We start from the raw sequence: 18,547 nt of genomic DNA on the forward strand, positions 1-18,547 counted from the left end.
ACCATGTTGGCCAGGCTACTCTGGTACTCCTGACCTCAAGAGATCCGCCCACCTCAGCCTCCCAAAGGGCTGGGATTACAGGCATGAGCCACCGCACCTGGCCCTAATTTTACTTTTAAGGTCTGTGCAATTCACTGTATGTACACTTTACCTAAAAAAACTTTCAAAAATGTAACATGAAATAATTTATTTTGGGGGGTACTTACGTTACCAATTTGATACATACTTAAGTTCATTTATTTCACATTGCTCTCAGTCTTTTCCTTTATTTATTATTTTTTTTTTTTTTCTCAAGACAGAGTCTTGCTCTGTCGCCCAGGCTGGAGTGCAGTGGCACGATCTCAGCTCACTGAACCTCACCTCCTGGGTTCAAGCAATTCTCCTGCTTCAGCCTCCTGAGTAGCTGGGATTACAGGTGCCCGCCACCACACCTGGCTAATTTTTTTTTTGTATTCTTAGTAGAGATAGGTTTTCACCATGTTGGCCAGGCTGGTCTCCACTGCTGGCCTTGGGTGATCCACCTGTCTCGGCCTCCCAAAGTGCTGGGATTACAGTCATGAGCCACCATGTCTGGTCTTATTTATTTATTTATTTATTTATTTATTTATTTATTTTTATTTATTTATTTTTTTTGAGACGGAGTCTGGCTCTGTCACCCAGGCTGGAGGGCAGTGGCCGGATCTCTGCTCACCGCAAGCTCCTCCTCCCGGGTTTACGCCATTCTCCTGCCTCAGCCTCCGGAGTAGCTGGGACTACAGGCGCCCGCCACCTCGCCCGGCTAGTTTTTTGTACTTTTTAGTAGAGACGGGGTTTCACCGTGTTAGCCAGGATGGTCTCGATCTCCTGACCTCGTGATCCGCCCGTCTCGGCCTCCCAAAGTGCTGGGATTACAGGCTTGAGCCACCGCGCCAGGCTATTTATTTTTTTAGAGACAAGGTGTCGCTTCTGTTACCCGGCCTGGAGTGCAGTGGTACAATCATACTTCACTGCATCCTTTTTTTTTTTTTTGAGATGGAGTTTCACTCTTTGTTGCCCAGGCTGGAGTACAGTGGTGGGATATCGGCTCACTGCAACCTCCACCTCCTGGGTTCAAGTGATTCTCCTGTCTCAGCCTCCCGAGTAGCTGGGATTACAGGCACCTGCTACCACACCTGGCTAACTTTTTGTATTTTTAGTAGAGACGGGGTTTCACCATGTTGGCCAGGCTGGTCTTGAACTCCTGACCTCAGGTGATCCACCCGCCTCAGCCTCCCAAAGTGCTGGAATTACAAGCGTGAGCCACCACGCCCGACCTCACTGTATCCTTGACCTCCTGGGCTCACAATTGTTCCACCTCAGCCTCCCAAGTATCAAGGACCACAGGTTTGTGCCACCACACATAGTTAAGTTTTTTTTTTTTTGACAGAGTCTCCCTCTGCCGCCCAGGCTGCAGTACAGTGGCAGATTTCTGCTCACTGCAACCTCCACCTCCTGGGCTCAAGTGATTCTCCTGCCTCAGCCTCCAAAGTAGCTGGGATTACAGGCATGCACCACCATGCCCGGCTAATTTTTGTATTTTTAGTAGAGATTAGGTTTCACCGTGTTGGCCAGGCTGCTCTCCAACTCCTGACCCCAAGTGATCTGCCCACCTCAGCCTCCCAAAGTGGTGGGATTACAGGCATGAGCCACCACGCTGGGCCACACATGGCTAATTTTTAAAAAATATTTTTGTAGGCCAGACACGGTGGTTCACGCCTGTAATCCCACCACTTTGGGAGGCCAAGAGGGACAGATGACACAGTCAGGAGATGGAGACTATCCTGGTCAACACGGTGAAACCCCGTCTCTACTAAAATACAAAAAATTAGCCGGATGTGGTGGTGCGCACCTTCAGTCCCAGCTACTCAGGAGACTGAGGCAGAAGAATCACTTGAACCTTGGCCCAGCGCAGTGGCTCACGCCTGTAATCCCAGCACTTTGGGAGACTGAGGCGGGCGGATCACAAGGCCAGGAGATGGAGACCATTCTGGCAAACACAGTGAAACCCGGTCTCTACTAAAAATACAAAAAAATTAGCCAGGCGTGGTGGCAGGCGCCTATAGTTCCAGCTACTCGGGAAGCTGAGGCAGGAGAATGGCGTGAACCTGGGAGGCGGAGCTTGCAGTGAGCCGAGATCATGCCACTGCACTCCAGCCTGGGCGACAGAGCGAGACTCGTCTCAAAAAAAAAAAAAAAAAGAAAAAACTCCAAATACCATAAACTACTGTGATTAAAGTCAAATAATTTCTATAAAAGGGCTATATTATTTTATGCAATTTGCTGAAAAGACAATCTCTTTCCTCATTGAAATGCCTTAGCACTTCTGTTGAAAATTAGTTAACAATTCTGGGTTTTCTATTCGGTTCCATTGACCTGTATGTCTAGTCTCAAAATATATATTCAAAAAATAAAATTAAAAGGGAAGGCCAGGAGCTTTAGGAGGCCAAGATGGGAGAATTGCTTGAGGCCAGGAGTTTGTGAGCAGCCTGGGGAACATAGCCAGACCCATCTCTACAAAAACAATCTTTTTTTTTTTTTTTTGAGACGGAGTCTCGCTCTGTCGCCCAGGCTGGAGTGCATTGGCGCGATCTCAGCTCACTCATTCTCCTGCCTCAGCCTCCCCAGTAGCTGGGACTACAGGCGTCCGCCACCACACCTGGCTAATTTTTCTGCATTTTTAGTAGAGATGGGGTTTCACCATGTTAGCCAGGATGGTCTCGATCTCCTGACCTCATGATCCACCCGCCTCAGCCTCCCAAAGTGCTGGGATTACAGGCGTGAGCCACTGCGCCCAGCCGGAGTCTTTTTATTTAATTTTTTTTTTTTTTTTAGTAGAGATGGGGTTTCACCATGTTGGCCAGGCTGGTCTCAAACTCCTGACCTTGTGATCTACCCACCTCGGTCTCCCAAAGTGCTGGGATTACAGGCGTGAGCCACCACGTCCAGCCCTTTTTATTTAATTTTTTACAGTTTTTTTTTGGTAGAGATATTGTCTTGCTGTGTTGTCCAGGCTTGTCTTGAACTCGTGGCCTCAAGTGATCCACCTGCCTTGGCCTCCTGCAGTGCTGGGATTATAGTCATGAGCCACTGCACCTGGTCAGTTTTGCGGGGAGTTTTGGACAGATTTTAATAGGCACTACAAATCTCTAGCCTACAGCCTAATGTGGTTATCTACTCTAAACTAGACTCTACTCATTTTATTCATTTCCATTCATCAGTCGTTTGTTGCTTTTTTTTTTTTCTTCCTTTTGAGACCGAGTCTCCACTTCCACTCTGTTACCCAGGCTAGAGTACAGTGATGTGATTATGACTTACTGTAGCCTCGACTTCCCAGGCTCAAGAAATCCTCTGGCCTCGTACTCCCAAGCAGCAAGAACTACAGGCTGGTCTCAAACTCCTGGGCTCAAGTGATCTGCCTGTCTCCGCCTCCCAAAGTGCTAGGATTACAGGTGCCAGCCACCACACCTGGCCAATCAATTGTTTATTGAATCCCTGCCATTAACCAGGCTGGATGCTAGCAAAAGCAATGATGAGTACATCAGACGTGGTTCTTGTGAAACTAACATCTTAGTTGGAAAACCAGAAAAGAAAAACATTGAAACAGATAAAAGGTAAAAATTATTTAAGATGATGGCATGGGTCGGGTGCAATGGCTCATGCCTGTAATCCCAGCACTTTGGGAGCCTGAGGCGGGTGGATCATGAGGTCAGGAGTTCCAGACCAGCCTGGCCAACATAGTGAAACTCCGTCTCTACTAAAAATACAAAAAAATTAGCCGGGCATGGTGACTCGTGCCTGTGGTCCCACCTACTCGGGAGACTGAGGCAGGTGAATCGCTTGAACCCAGGAGGTGGAGGTTGTGGTGAACCGAGATCACTCCACTGCACTACAGCCTGGGCGACAGAGCAAGACTCCATCTCAAAAAAACCAAAACAAAACAGACAAAAAAAAAGAAGGTGGCATGTCCTGAAACAGACAAGGTTTCACTGGAATAGCGAAGAAGGTGAGAGGGTGGCCAGGATAAGCTCTCCCCAAAGAGATTCTGAGACCTAAAGGATGAAAACTAAGTTAAGTGGTAAGTGGAAGAAAAGAACTTCTCAAGCAGAAAACTTGATGTTTTCAAAAAAACGGAAAGGAAAGCAGTAAAGCTTTGAGGTAGTGTGCAAAGGGAGGAGGGGTCATGAGGGCAGGCAAGTATATAGGGCCAGACCCAGTAGTCTCATCTACTAGAGCCAGCGGGGAAGGCTTCAGGAGCAAGCGGAAGCCATGACAGAGTTATAAATTGGGGAGTGACTTGATGCCATCTAGGTTTTAAATCACTGTAGCATAGCGATGTGGTTGGAAAGAGGCAAAAAGTGCAGACACTTAAGTTAGAGTTACTATTTTTGGCTACACTTTGTTTTTTCTTTTTCAAATTATTTGCTCAACATTTAAGGACAGATTATTTACATTTACTTCTAGTCCTTCCCGCTTTGTCGTCCTGAGCAAACTCCAGCGTTAGCTTATTTATCCTGCTGATTGGGTATCTAGTAAACCTGCCTGGGTGTAGGTGAGAGCACATGAACCATCTCTTTCTGACTAACCTGACAGGAATCTAGGCCAGTGATTTTGGTGAAGCCACAAATAGGCTTATCTAGGAGTGGAGTTTTTTGGAACTTGTCTGAAAATATGTTTTAAAATATCTAAAGACCTAAGCGTGTAGGAGAAAATTGGATTTGGAAAACTACCAACCGGCTCATCTTTGCATGTACTCATAACAACTGTTTCCCTCCAGAGGTTATCTCTGTAAAGCTTACCACATTCTTTTCAGACAGGACCTGGCCTGTTCCTTGGTGAATCAGCAAAACTGAACAAAATGGAGTTTTAAAGAGAAACTAACATGGGGGAGGAGTAGGTGCCGCAAAAGGGGATAGTAACTATATCTACGATTTGTTTTTCAAGTGAAGTCTTGAAGTAAATGTGACAAATATTAATTTTTAATTTTGGGTAGTGGTACATTGTATGGGAATAAATTATTCTTTGTATTTTTATGTATTTTCTAATGTCTCAAAATAAAAATAAGTAAATTGTGGCCAGGCACAGTGGCTCATGCCTTTAATCCTAGCACTTTGGGAGGCCGAGGCCAGCAGATCACCTGAGGCCAGGAGTTCAAGACCAGCCTGGCCAACATGGTGAAACCTTGTCTCTACTAAAAATACAAAAATTAGCCGGGCATGGTGGCACGTGCCTGTAGTCCCAGCTACTCGGGAGGCTGACACAGGAGAATTGCTTGAACCCGGGAGGCAGAGGTTGCAGTGAGCCAAGATCACGCCACTGCACTCCAGCCTGGTGACAGAGCGAGACTCTCCATCTCCAAAAAAAAAAAGAAGAAGAAGATTCATAAAGATTATCACACTGTTTTCCAAAAAACAAAAGCACGGTTGATCTAGACAGTGCTACATCCATTCAGGACATTAATTTCAGAAACAATTTGACACGTGGCATTCTCCAAATCCTGTCATTTGCAGAACACTATAAAAATAGAGGAGGAATTGTAATCAAAATATGTTAATTCCATCTCAGCCTGACCTAGGGATGCCAGAGGGTGGCATACTCCTGAAATCTGTTTTTTAGGATGATAAAGAATGAAGCTATTAATGCAAAAGGTGAACAAAATTAGACAATCCAATCTAGTTTAGCTTAATAGTGATCAAGTTAAGGTCAATTGCATCAGTTTCTCTTGCCCTGTTTTATTGTTCTGTGGCTAAATCCATCCTTTATCCAGCATTATCAGTACTTTCAAATATGTATACCAATATGTACACCAATATGTCATACACTACAAGGAACACTGTGCGCTAGTACAAATGGAAAAAATGGCAACATGTATTAATAAATATATTAATAAATGGCAGCATTTATTGTTCTGTGGGTAAATCTTTCCTTTATCCAGCATTATCAGTATTCTGAAATACATATACCAAATATGTATACCAATCTGTCATATACTACAAGGAACATTGTACACTATGGGGAAAAAAATGGCAGCATGTATTAACAGCCTTAAAAATATATGTACCGGCCAGGCGCTGTAGCTCACGCCTGTAATCCCAACACTTTGGGAGGCCAAGGCGGACAGATCACAAGGTCAGGAGTTCGAGATTAGCCTGGCTGATACGGTGAAACCCAGTCTCTACTAAAAATACAAAAATTAGCTGAGCGTGGTGGTGCGCACCTGTGGTCTCAGCTACTCAGGAGGCCGAGGCAGAAGAATCACTTGAACCTGGGAGGTGGAGGTTGCAGTGAGCTGAGACCACGCCACTGCACTCCAGCCTGGGCAACAATAGCGAAACTGATCTCAAAAAAAAAAAAAACATACATATCTATATATATAGATAGAGCTATATGTACCATTCCCACTAAAAGGACAAAGAGCTGAGGTGGGAGGATCCCCTGAGCCCAGGAGTTCAAGACCAGTCTGGCAAACACTGCAGGACTCTGTCTCAATTTTAAAAATAAAATTAAAAAGGGACAAACGGACATCATGTACTTGCTGATGTGTTGCAAAGAGGACATCAAAGAGTATCACACATGTAGTACTCCTGCTATAATGCGTAACCTGAATCTAATTATGAGGTAACTGTCAAAACCCAATTGAGGCCGGGCACAGTGGCTCACACCTGTAATCCCAGCACTTTGGGATGCCAAGGCAGGCAGATTATCTGAGGTCAGGAGTTCCAAGAACAGCCTGGCCAACATGGCAAAACCCTATTTCTACTAAGATACAAAAATTAGCGGGGTGTGCTGGTGGGCGCCTGTAATCCCAGCTGCTGGAGAGGCTGAGGCAGGACGATCTCTTGAACCTGGGAGGCAGAGGTTGCAGTGAGCCAAGTTGGCACCACTGCACTCCAGCCTGAGCGACAGAGTCTTCTGTCTCAAAAAAAAAAAAAAAAAAAAGAAAAAAAAATTGGTTTTCTACAACTGGCCTATATTCTTCAAAATGTCACTATCAAGAAAGATAAGTCTGAGGAAACTCTTCCATATTAAAGGAGACTAAAAAGACATGATCACTAATACAGTAAGTGATCCTGGATCCAATCCAGGTTATAAAGGGTATAAAGTAAGCTTATAAGAAGGTTATAAAAGGTTAAAAAGTAAGGTTATAAAAAAAGGTTATTGCCGGGCACGGTGGCTCACGCTTGTAATCCCAGCACTTTGGGAGGCTGAGGCGGGCGGATCACAAGGTCAGGAGATCGAGACCACGGTGAAACCCCGTCTCTACTAAAAATACAAAAAATTAGCCGGGCGTGGTGGCGGGCGCCTGTAGTCCCAGCTACTCAGGAGGCTGAGGCAGGAGAATGGCGTGAACCTGGGAGGCGGAGCTAGCAGTGAGCCGAGATCGCGCCACTGCACTCCAGCCTGGGTGACAGAGCGAGACTCCATCTCAAAAAAAAAAAAAAAGTTTATAAGGTTATGGACAGCCACGGTGCTCACCCCTATAATCCCAGCACTCTGGGAAGCCAAGGCGGGCGGATCACCAGAGGTCAGGAGTTCAAGACCACCCTGGCCAACGTGCTGAAACCCCGTCTCTACTAAAAATGCAAAAATTAGCTGGGTGTGGTGGCAGATGCCTGTAATCCCAGCTACTGGGGAGGCTGAGGCAGGAGAATCAATTGAACCCAGGAGGTTCAATTGTGGTGGTGGTTGTGGTGAGCCGAGATGGTGCCACTGCACTCTAGTCTGGACAACAGAGTGAGACTCCGTCTCAAAAAAAAAAAAAACAGTTATAAAGTACATTGATGGATTGATGGGACAAAGGAATTTTTTTTTTTTTTGAGACAGAGTCTCACTCTCATTGCCCAGGCTAGAGTGCAGTGGTACCATCTCTGCTCACCGCAACCTCCATGTCCTGGGTTGAAGCACTTCTCCTGCCTCAGCCTCCCGAGTGACTGGGATTACAGGCATGCACCACCACGCCCTGCTAATTTTGTATTTTTAGTAGAGATGGCGTTTCTCCATGTCGGTCAGGCTAGTCTCGAACCCCCGACCTCAGGTGATCCACCTGCCTCAGCCTCCGAAAATGTGGGCATTACAGGCGGGAGCCACTTCGCCTGGCCTGGGACAAAGCAAATTAATGTTCAGCCTAGTAAACTAAATTTCCTGAATTTGCTACATCCTTCTTGTTATGACAGACTAAAACAGGAAGTGTGTGTGTGTATGAAAATAAAGTGTTAACGTACATGTAGCAAAATGTTAACAACTGTTGAATCTAGGTGAAGGGAGGTCAGTGCAATATTCTTACAAGTTACTATGTCTCAAATATCTTCAAGATAAAAAGCTAATAAAAATGGTAGGTAAGCATAGCACAGTAAAAAGAAAAAAGTGGGTGTACCATTTGACCCCTTATGCTACTATTAGGAGTCAGTCTTTCCTAAAGATAAAGGAATTTTCAAACGTTTTTGCCTTTGGGATTTTGGGGAAAAAAACTGGGGCTTGAGGTAAATCCAAACAAAAACAAATGAGCTTGGGGTGATTTCTGTCCTAATATTCCTCTAAATGGGACCTGGGAAGGCTTTTGAAAAATATATAGGCTATCTCAGAAAAGTTCCAAATAAATTACGTAGCTGCTCCACCCTAATAAGTAAGTTGAGCATCGCTCCCCACCCAGTAGGTGTGGGCTTTGCATAGTGGCTTCCTTCCTAAGACTACAGTATGGAAAGCGGGTTAAAAAAAGTAACTTTAGAGTGGAGAAACCTACAAACCCTACTTTATCCAGGTAATCAAGGTTGACATGAATAGTCAGAAATCACGTATCCTTCTTTTTTTTTTTTTTTTTTTTCCTTTTGGTAGAGACGGGGTTTCTCTATGTTGCCCAGGCTGGTCTCGAACTCGAGGTCAAGCGATACACCCGCCTCAGTCTCCCAAAGTGTCAGAACTGCAGGCGTGAGCCACCACGCCCGGCCAAAAATCACGTACCCTTGACTGGCATTAATAAAATGACATTGGACCTCTGTGATCTTCCTCCCCTAAACCCATAACCCTGTGTAATTATGAGAAAAATTCCAATAAAAGCGCACTCTCCAATGTACCTAACCAGTACTCCTCAAAACAGCCCGATTAATTTCAGATAGAGAAACTCCTTATGTTTTCTTCCCCCTACCCGGGACCCCAGTTTAGGTAAAAAACACAGGTCAGGTCACGAGCCAGCGACGTAAAAGCACCAGAGCACACGCCCACAAGCCAGGACAGGGCGGGACTTCCTGGGCGTCGCTCTCTTCCTATTGGCTGAGAAGGGTCATGCGGATGAACTGTGCAGTCATCTGGCAGGAACCGGAACGCGCGTTTATAAAGTAAAGGAACCCGAGATCTGCGCAGGGCTTCTCTTTGCCCATTTGTTTCCCCTCACCCTTTAAACTTAAACTCGAGCCTGCTGCTCACCGACCTAGCATTGCTCTCGCCATGGCTCTCAGCGATGCTGACGTGCAAAAGCAGGTGAGGGGGTTGGTTGGGTGGGTCTCGCGAAGCTGCGGCGCCAGTCCTGGGGTGTGGGCTGGAGCCCGGCTCGTGGAGGCCGCGGGCGTTGAGTCGCCCAGATGCCGCAGGAAGGCCCCTTGCTCCAAGTCACCAGACCCTAGAGGTCGGCCTGAGGAAGGAGATTTGCCCCGCAGCTCGTGTGACTTTTGCTCGGGTCTTGCGCACTGCCCGCTTGCCTGCGCGTCGCCTTCTTGAACGCCCTGGTTCTTTGCCCCCACCTCAGCATTCCCTGTTTTCCAAGGATATTCACCGTACCTAGTCGGACAGAGATCTGTGCAAGGATTGAAAACAGCCTTGTGGCCGGAGACAGTGGCTCACGCCTGTAATCCTGGCACTTTGGAAGGCCGAGGCGGCCGGATCACCTGAGGTCAGCAGTCCGAGTCTAGCCTGACCAAAATGGTGAAACCCCGGTCTCTACTAAAAATACAAAATTAGCCGGGCGTGGTGGTGCGCCTGTAATCCCAGCTACTCGGGAGGCTGACGAAGTAGAATCGCTTGAACCCGTTGAACCTGGGAGGCGGAGGTTGCAGTGAGCCGAGGTCGCGCCTTTGCACTCCAGCATGGGCTACAGGGCGAGACTTCCTCTGAAGAAAAAAAAAAAGAAAACAGCCTTTTCCCTTTTTTTGTTTGTTTGTTTTAAACCCTGAGGGAAGTGCTTAAGGCATATGATAGGAAAGAAGCAGTGCGGAGGGGCCGGGCGCGGTGGCTCAAGCCTGTAATCCCAGCACTTTGGGAGGCCGAGACGGGCGGATCACGAGGTCAGGAGATCGAGACCATCCTGGCTAACACGGTGAAACCCCGTCTCTACTAAAAAATACAAAAAACTAGCCGGGCGAGGTGGTGGTCGCCTGTAGTCCCAGCTACTCGAGAGGCTGAGGCAGGAGAATGGCGTGAACCCGGGAGGCGGAGCTTGCAGTGAGCTGAGATCCGGCCACTGCACCCTAGCCTGGGTGACAGAGCGAGACTCCGTCTCAAAAAAAAAAAAAAAAAAAAGAAACAGACCTGTTTCCAGCCAGTATTGTTTTGACAAGGTCGTTCACTTTATGAACTGTTTTTTTCTTTCTCTCTTTTTTTTTTCCCCCCGAGACAGGGTCTCGCACTGTTGAGCAGGCTGGAGTGCAAGGGCGCAATCTCGGCTCACTGCAACCTCCGCCTTCCGGGTTCAAGCGATTCTCCTGCCTCAGCCTCCCTAGAAGCTGGGATTACAGGCTCGCGCCCCACACCCGGCTAATTTTTATGTGTGTGTGTGTGTTTTTTTAGTAGAGGCGGGGTTTCACCATGTTGGCCTGGCTGATCTCGAACTCCTGACCTCAGGTGATCCTCTCACCTGGGCCTCCCAAAGTGTTGGGATTACAGGCGTGAGCCACCGCGCCAGGCCTGTATGTACTGTTAATCTTCATTTTGGGGAAGCACCCTCTATCGTTATGGATTATAATGATTGCTCTCCCACTAATGTGTGTGTTAACATTTGTGAAATACAGGCTGGGGCCTGCCGCGGTGGCTCACGTCTGTAATCCTAGCACTTTGCGAGGCTGAGGAGGGCGGATCACCTGAGGTCAGGAGTTCGAGACGAACCTGGCCAGCATGGTGAAACCCTGGCTCTATTAAAAACACAAAAAATTAGCCGGGCATGGTGGCAGGCGCCTGTAGTCCCAGCTACTTGGGAGGCTGAGGCAGGAGAATGGCGTGAACCTGGGAGGCGGAGCTTGCAGCCAGGCGAGATCCTGCCACTGCACTTCAGCTTGAGCAACAGAGCGATACTCCGTCTCAAGAAAAAAAAAAAAGTGGGGGGGGGGGTCGGGCTCCGTTTCTCACGCCTGTAATCCCAGCAGTTTGGGAGGCCGATGCAGGCGGATCACGAGGTCAGGAGATCGAGACCATCCTGGCTAACACGGTGAAACCTGTCTCTAGTAAAAATGCGAAAAATTAGCCCTGCGTGGTGGGGCGCCTGTAGTGCCAGCTACTTGGGAGGCTGAGGCAGGAGAATGGCGTGAACCCGGGAGGCCGAGTGAGCCTGGGCGACAGAGCGAGCCTCCCTCTCAAAAAAAATTATCTGGGCCTAGTGGGGTGCGCCTGTAGTCTCCGCTACTCAGGAGGTAGAGGCAGGAGAATCGCTTGAACCCAGCAGGCAGAGGTTGCAGTGAGCCAAGATCGTGCCACAGCACTCCAGCCTGGGCAACAGAGTGAGACTCCAGCTCAAAAAATTGTAATATTAATAAACACAAATACAAGCCAGATGCAGTGGCTCACACCTGTAGCCTCCAGCACTTTGGGAGACTGAGGTGGGAGGATCGCTTGATCCCAGGAGTTCAAGACCAGCCTGGGCAACATAGACCTTATCTCTAAAAAATTTTTTGTTAAAAAATAAGCCAGGCTGTCTGGGCATGGTGGCTTATGCCTGTAATCTCAGCACTTTGGAAGGCTGAGGTGGGTGGATCACCTGCGGTCAGGAATTCCAGACCAGCCTGGCCAACGTGGCAAAACCCTGTCTCAACTAAAATACAAAATTAGCAGGGTGTGCTGGCACATGCCAGTAATCCCAACTACTAGGGAGGCTGAGGCAGGAGAATTTCTTGAACCAGGAAGGTGGAGGTTGTGGTGAGGCAAGATTGCACCATTGCACTCCAGCCTGGGCAACAGAACGAGACTCTGTCTTTAAAAAAAAAAAAAAAAAAAAAATCAGCCAGGTGTGGTGGGGCACACATGTGCTCCTAGCTACTAGGGAGGATGATGCGGGAGAATCATTTGAGCCGGGGAGGTCAAGGCTGCAGTGTGCTATGATCATGCCACAGTGCTGGGTCCTGGGTGACAGAGCAAAAGACCCTGTCTCTATAAATGAACAAAAATATGTCAAATGGAGGACCCCTTTTTCTTGTTTTTTCTTTTTTTTGAGACAAAATCTGGCTCTGTGGCCCAGACTGGAGTGCAGTGGCACAGTCTCAGCTCACTGCAAGCTCCACCTCCTGGATTAACACCATTCTCCTGCCTCAGCCTCCCGAGCAGCTGGGACTACAGGCGCCTGCCACCATGCCTCGCTAATTTTTTGTGTTTTTAGTGGAGAGAGGGTTTCATGGTGTTAGCGAGGATGGTCTTGATCTCCTGACCTCGTGATCCGCCCGCCTCGGCCTCCCAGAGTGCTGGGATTACAGGTGTGAGTCACTGCACCTGGCCAGGACCCCTTTTTCTTACATTTAGGAGCCTCAGTGCCTAACGGAGTTTGTCACCAAGTAGATGTATCAGAGTTTATGGGAAAAAATTGTTAGGGAACTCATGAACCCATATCAGTTTTGAAAGTGTGTAATCAGTCCTGGGAAATTTGTTTGTTGTTTTTTTTTTTTTTTTAGGCGCCATACCTTCAAGTCTGTAGATATTAAGAATTTTGTCATACAAAAGACTCTGGAATATAGTAGCAGTTTATAAGCCTAGAACTAACAAACCAGAATCCTTGTATTCAGTAGTCATATTGCCGATAGATTGTCAGAGAAGGAAGTTTAAGGCTGCGGTTTAATTTGCACATAGTTTAGAGAACTAAGTCCATTTTTTTCTGAAGTACTGTGCTAGGAAAATTCTCTTACTAAAGCACACTCACTGTCTTATGAATCTTCTGAGATGAGCAATAAAGTGTTTTCCTGGCCAGCTCATGCCTGTAATCCCAGCGCTTTGGGAGGTGGAGGCAGCCGGATCACCTGAGATCAGGAGTTCGAGACCAGCCTGACCAACATGGAGAAACCCTGTCTCTACTAAAATACAAAATAGCTGGGCATGGTGGCACATGCCTGTAATCCCAGCTACTCGGGAGACTGAGGCAGGAAAATCGCTTGCTCCTGGGAGGCGGAGGTTGCAGTAAGCCGAGATTGTGCCATTGCACTCAAGCCTGGGCAACAAGAGCAAAACTCCGTCTCAAAAAACTGTTTTTCCTTGGATGCTTCCATTTCCTTGAAAATGTCTTTTCATTTTATTCTTAACCTGATATGCACTAAGAAGAATGGGTGTTTCTTCTTCATTTTATGGTTCTTGTGCCAATCCCAAAGGGTAAATAGAGATGATAAAAATAGTACCTATGGAGAAGTGTAAGAAGTCATACAATATTCTTACAGAATGAAAGGGTTTTTTTTAAACCTTTTTCACTGCTGCTTCTGTTCACTACTGCTTCTGCTTCTTTCAATATAGGAAAAGCTTGATGCAGTGGAAAAGTAAAATACACTCCATATACTCTTAGTGGCCACGGTGCTCATTCTCTCCCTCTTGTTCCTTTTCTTCCCTCCTTGTCATAATATGTTGAAGACTAAGGCTTCCATAGGAAAAACTAGTACAGAGATAAAGCTATAGTTCCTTGGAATCTAGATGAAAAAAAAAAAATTTTTTTTTTTTTTTGAGATGGAGTCTTGCTTTGTCGCCCAGGCTGGAGTGCAGTGGCACGATCTCAGCTCGCTGCAACCTCTGCCTCCTGGGTTCGAGCAATTCTCCTGTCTCAGCCTCTCCAGTAGCTGGGACTACAGGCGTATGTCACCACACCCGGATAATTTTTTTGTATTTTCAGTACAGATGGGATTTCGCCATGTGGCCAGGCTGGTCTTGAACTCCCAATCTCAGGTGATCCGCCCACCTTGGCCTCCAAAGTGCTGGGATTATAGGCGTGAGCCACTGCACATGACCTATTGTTTCTTTTTTTTAAGATAGCCTCGCTTTCTTGCCCAAGCTGGAGTGCCATGGTGTGATCTTGGCTCACTGCAACCTCTGCCTCCTGGGTTCAAGTGATCCTCCTGCCTCAGCCTCCCAAGTACCTGGGATTACAGGCGCCCGCCACCACGCCCAGCTAATTTTTGTATTTTTAGTAGAGATGGGGTTTCATCATGTTGGCCAGACTGGTCTCGAACTCCTGACCTCGTGATCCACCCACCTTGGCTTCCCAAAGTGCTGGGATTACAGGCGTGAGCCACAGCGCCCGGCCTATTTTTTATTTATGTAAAATTGAAATAAGCAATCTTGTCTATTTCCTAAAGCCCTTCATGTTACATGAAAGCTTGATGAGGACAGTGTGAATTGTTTACTGTATTCTCATAAGTAAACAGACAAAGCACCAAGCCCATAGTAGATGCTTAATAAATCCCGAATTCTGTGACTTCTCCATTGCATGAAAATATTTGTGTATATTTGCTTTTTTTCTAGGGAGTATGGTAACATGTCATCAAATTTACAAAGAAACCTGACTCTTAAAAACCTTGATTAGTGAGCAGGAAGAAGAAACTGTTTTTTAAAGGTCAAATTTTCTGCCTTTGGGGTGGAGTTAAATGTCCTTGAGGGGTTGACTATATGTGTTCTTGGAACTCTTAAAGAATATGACCATGTTAACTGTAAATAGGCTCTGACCTGGGTTAGAATTAGTGCAGTTTGCTCTAGGCTGTGCTGGTCTGGTCAAATCTGGTAGCCAAGGGTTCAGCAGAGTGTTAAAGGCAGATAATCCAAGTCTGAATCAGGGTTCACCTTTAGAGGCCAAACTTGTAGCATTTATAAACACCGGTTTTGATTACTGTATTTAGTTAAATGACTTTTTTTATTTTATTTTATTTTTTGAGACAGAGTCTTGCTCTGTCACCTAGGCATGATCTCGGCTCACTGCCACCTCCACCTCCCAGGTTCAAGTGATTTTCCTGCATCAGCCTCCTGAGTAGCTAGGATTCCAGGCTCCTGCCACCATGCCTGGCTAATTTTTGTATTTTTAGTAGAGACCAGGTTTCACCATGTTGGTCAGGCGGGTCTTGAACTCCTGACTTCGTGATCCTCCGGGATTGGCCTCCTAAAGTGCTGGGATTACAGGCGTGAGCCGGGCTAGTTAAACGACTTTTAAAATTCCAGATAGAGCCGGGCGCGGTGGCTCACGCCTGTAATCCCAGCACTTTGGGAGGCTGAGGCGGGCGGATCATGAGGTCAGGAGATCGAGACCATCCTGGCTAACACGGTGAAACCCCGTCTCTACTAAAAATACAAAAAATTAGCCGGGCGTGGTGGTGCGCGCCTGTAGTCCCAGCTACTTGGAGGCTGAGGCAGGACAATGGCGTGAACCCAGGAGGCGGAGCTTGCAGTAAGCCAAGATCGCGCGACTGCACTCCAGCCTGGGCGACAAAGCGAGACTCCGTCTCAAAAAAAATAAAAAATAAAATAAAATTCCAGATAGAATAAGTTCAGGGAAACTTCAAACTAAACTTGTAGGGGCTGGGGGCAGTGGCTCACGCCTGTAATCCCAGCACTTTGGGAGGCTGAGGCAGGCAAATCACAAGATCAGGAGATCGAGACCATCCTGGCTCACTCGGTGAAACCCCATCTCTACTAAAAATACAAAAAATTAGCCGGGCGTGGTGGCGGGCGCCTGTAGTCCCAGCTACTCGGGAGGCTGAGGCAGGAGAATGGCGTGAACCCGGGAGGCTGAGCTTGCAGTGAGCCGAGATCGCGCCACTGTACTCCAGCCTGGGCGACAGGGCAAGACTCTGTCTCAAAAAAAAATAATAAAATAAAATAAATAAATAAATAAATAAACTTGCAGACACCATTACCATGACCCCCTCTCACACTCCCAAATCTGTGGGACTGATCTTTTAAGCAAGGTCAGTGATTTTCCACACGTGTAGGTCTGGATTAAGTACCCTAAATATTTCAAGGCTCAAGATGTTGTAAGTAGCGTGTTATCTATAACATAGGTTTCATCATCATAACTTTCACGCTGCTTAAAAGTAGGGTTGGCCACTGGGCACGGTGGCTCAAGCCTGTAATCCCAGCACTTTGGGAGGCCAAGATGGGTGGATCACGAGGTCAGGAGATCGAGACCATCCTGGCTAACACGGTGAAACCCCGTCTCTACTAAAAAAATACAAAAAACGGCCGGGCGCGGTGGCTCAAGCCTGTAATCCCAGCACTTTGGGAGGCCGAGACGGGCGGATCACGAGGTCAGAAGATCGAGACCATCCTGGCTAACACGGTGAAACCCCGTCTCTACTAAAACTACAAAAAAACTAGCCGGGCGAGGTGGCGGGCGCCTGTAGTCCCAGCTATTCGGGAGGCTGAGGCAGGAGAATGGCATGAACTCAGGAGGCGGAGCTTGCAGTGAGCTGAGATCCAGCCACTGCACTCCAGCCTGGGCGACAGAGCGAGACTCTGTCTCAAAAAAAAAAAAAAAAATTCAAAAAACTAGCCGGGCGTGGTGGCGGGCGCCTGTAATCCCAGCTACTCAGGAGGCTGAGGCAGGAGAATGGTGTGAACCCGGGAGGTGGAGCTTGCAGTGAGCTGATATCCGGCCACTGCACTCCAGCCTGGGCAACAGAGCGAGACTCTGTCTCAAAAAAAAAAAAAAGTAGGGTTGGAAACACGATGGTGACCGTGGAAGTTGGAATCCAGAGTATGTAACAACTCAACTGCCAAAATAAAAAGAAAAGTAGGATGGCTCCAAGACTTTCGATAAAACAAAAAAACTGTCCCTTCTTAAATCATCCTATATGTTTTTTGTTTCATTTCATTTTGTTTTTTTTTTTGAGACGGAGTTTCCGCTCTTCTTGCCCAGGCTGGAGTGCAGTGGCAGGATCTCTACCACAACCTCTGCCTCCCGGGTTCAAGTGATTCTCCTGCCTCAGCCTCCTAAGTAGCTGGGATTACAGGCATGTGCCACTATACCCGGCTAATGTATTTTTAGTAGAGACGGGTTTCTCCATGTTGGTCAGGCTGGTCTTGAACTCTCGACCTCAGGTGATCCACCTCCCTTGGCCTCCCAAAGTGCTGGGATTACAGGCGTGAGCCACTGTGCCCGGTCGGTTTTTTTATTTTGTTTTGTTTTGTTTTGTTTTGTTTTGAGACAGCACTCTGTTGGTCTTGGCTCACTGCAACCTCCACCTCCTGGGTTCAGGTGATTCTCCTGCCTCAGCCTCCCAAGTAGCTGAGATTACAGGTGTACCTGGGATACCTTGTATTCCTTAGAATACCATCATGCCTGGCTAATTTTTTTTTTTTTTTTTTTTTTTTTTAGTAGAGCCAGGGCTTCACATATTGGTCAGGCTGATCTTGGACTCCTGACCTCAAATGATCTGCCTGCCTCAGCCTCCTTGTATGTTTTCTTTAAGACTTTGGTGCTAGAAGGTTGTATTCTTGCCTCACTTTTAAGAATTGTAAATACATAACAAAATTTACTATCTTTTTTTATTTTAAGAGACAGGGGTCTCACTATGTTGCCCAGGCTGGTCTTAAACTCCTGGCTTCAAGCAGTATGCCCATCTTGGTCTCTCAAAGTGCTGGGGTTACAGGTGTGAGCCAATTATGCCCAGCCTTTTTTTTTTTTTTTTTTTTGAGACGGAGTCTTGCTCTGTCGCCCGGGCTGGAGTGCAGTGGCCGGATCTCAGCTCACTGCAAGCTCCGCCTCCCGGGTTTACGCCATTCTCCTGCCTCAGCCTCCCGAGTAGCGGGGACTACAGGCGCCCGCCACCTCGCCTGGCTAGTTTTTTGTGTTTTTAGTAGAGACGGGGTTTCACTGTGTTAGCCAGGATGATCTCGATCTCCTGACCTCGTGATCCGCCCGTCTCGGCCTCCCAAAGTGCTGGGATTACAGGCTTGAGCCACCGCGCCCGGCCATGCCCAGCCTTCTTAACTATTTTTAAGTGTGCAGTTTGGTAATGTTTTCCTTTTTTTTTTTTTCTGAGACGTCAGCCTCCCAGGTTCAAGCAATTCTCCTGCCTAAGTCTCCCAAGTAACTGTGATTACAGGCACCCACCACCACATCTGGCTAATTTTTGTATTTTTAGTAGAGACGGGGTTTCACCATGTTGGCCAGGCTGGTCTCAAACGCCCTACCTCAGGTGATCTTCCTGCCTTAGCCTCCCAAAGTCCTGGGTGGCGTGAGCCACCGTGCCCGGGCAGTATTGTTTTCTTTTCTGTCTTTTTTATTTATTTATTTAAGTTCTGAGATACATGTGCAGAATGTACAGGTTTGTTACATAGGTCTACACGTGCCATGGTGGTTTTTGCTGCACCCATCAAC

The 18,547-nt window shown here is 47.2% G+C and overlaps 1 protein-coding gene across 1 annotated transcript in view; it reads left to right on the forward strand.

The window, feature by feature from the left end:
- The first annotated feature begins 9,301 nt into the window (after positions 1 to 9,301).
- ATP6V1E1 (ATPase H+ transporting V1 subunit E1) overlaps positions 9,302 to 18,547 on the forward strand; it is a 35,767-nt gene continuing 26,521 nt past the window's right edge. The window contains exon 1 of the mRNA XM_073007069.1: positions 9,302 to 9,489. Within this exon, the coding sequence (XP_072863170.1) occupies positions 9,457 to 9,489 (33 nt within the window). The 5' untranslated portion in view covers positions 9,302 to 9,456. The remainder of the gene's footprint in view (positions 9,490 to 18,547) is intronic.

The sequence above is a fragment of the Chlorocebus sabaeus genome, chromosome 19 (genome assembly GCF_047675955.1).
Source record: "Chlorocebus sabaeus isolate Y175 chromosome 19, mChlSab1.0.hap1, whole genome shotgun sequence".
NCBI classification, from domain to species: Eukaryota; Metazoa; Chordata; class Mammalia; order Primates; family Cercopithecidae; genus Chlorocebus; species Chlorocebus sabaeus.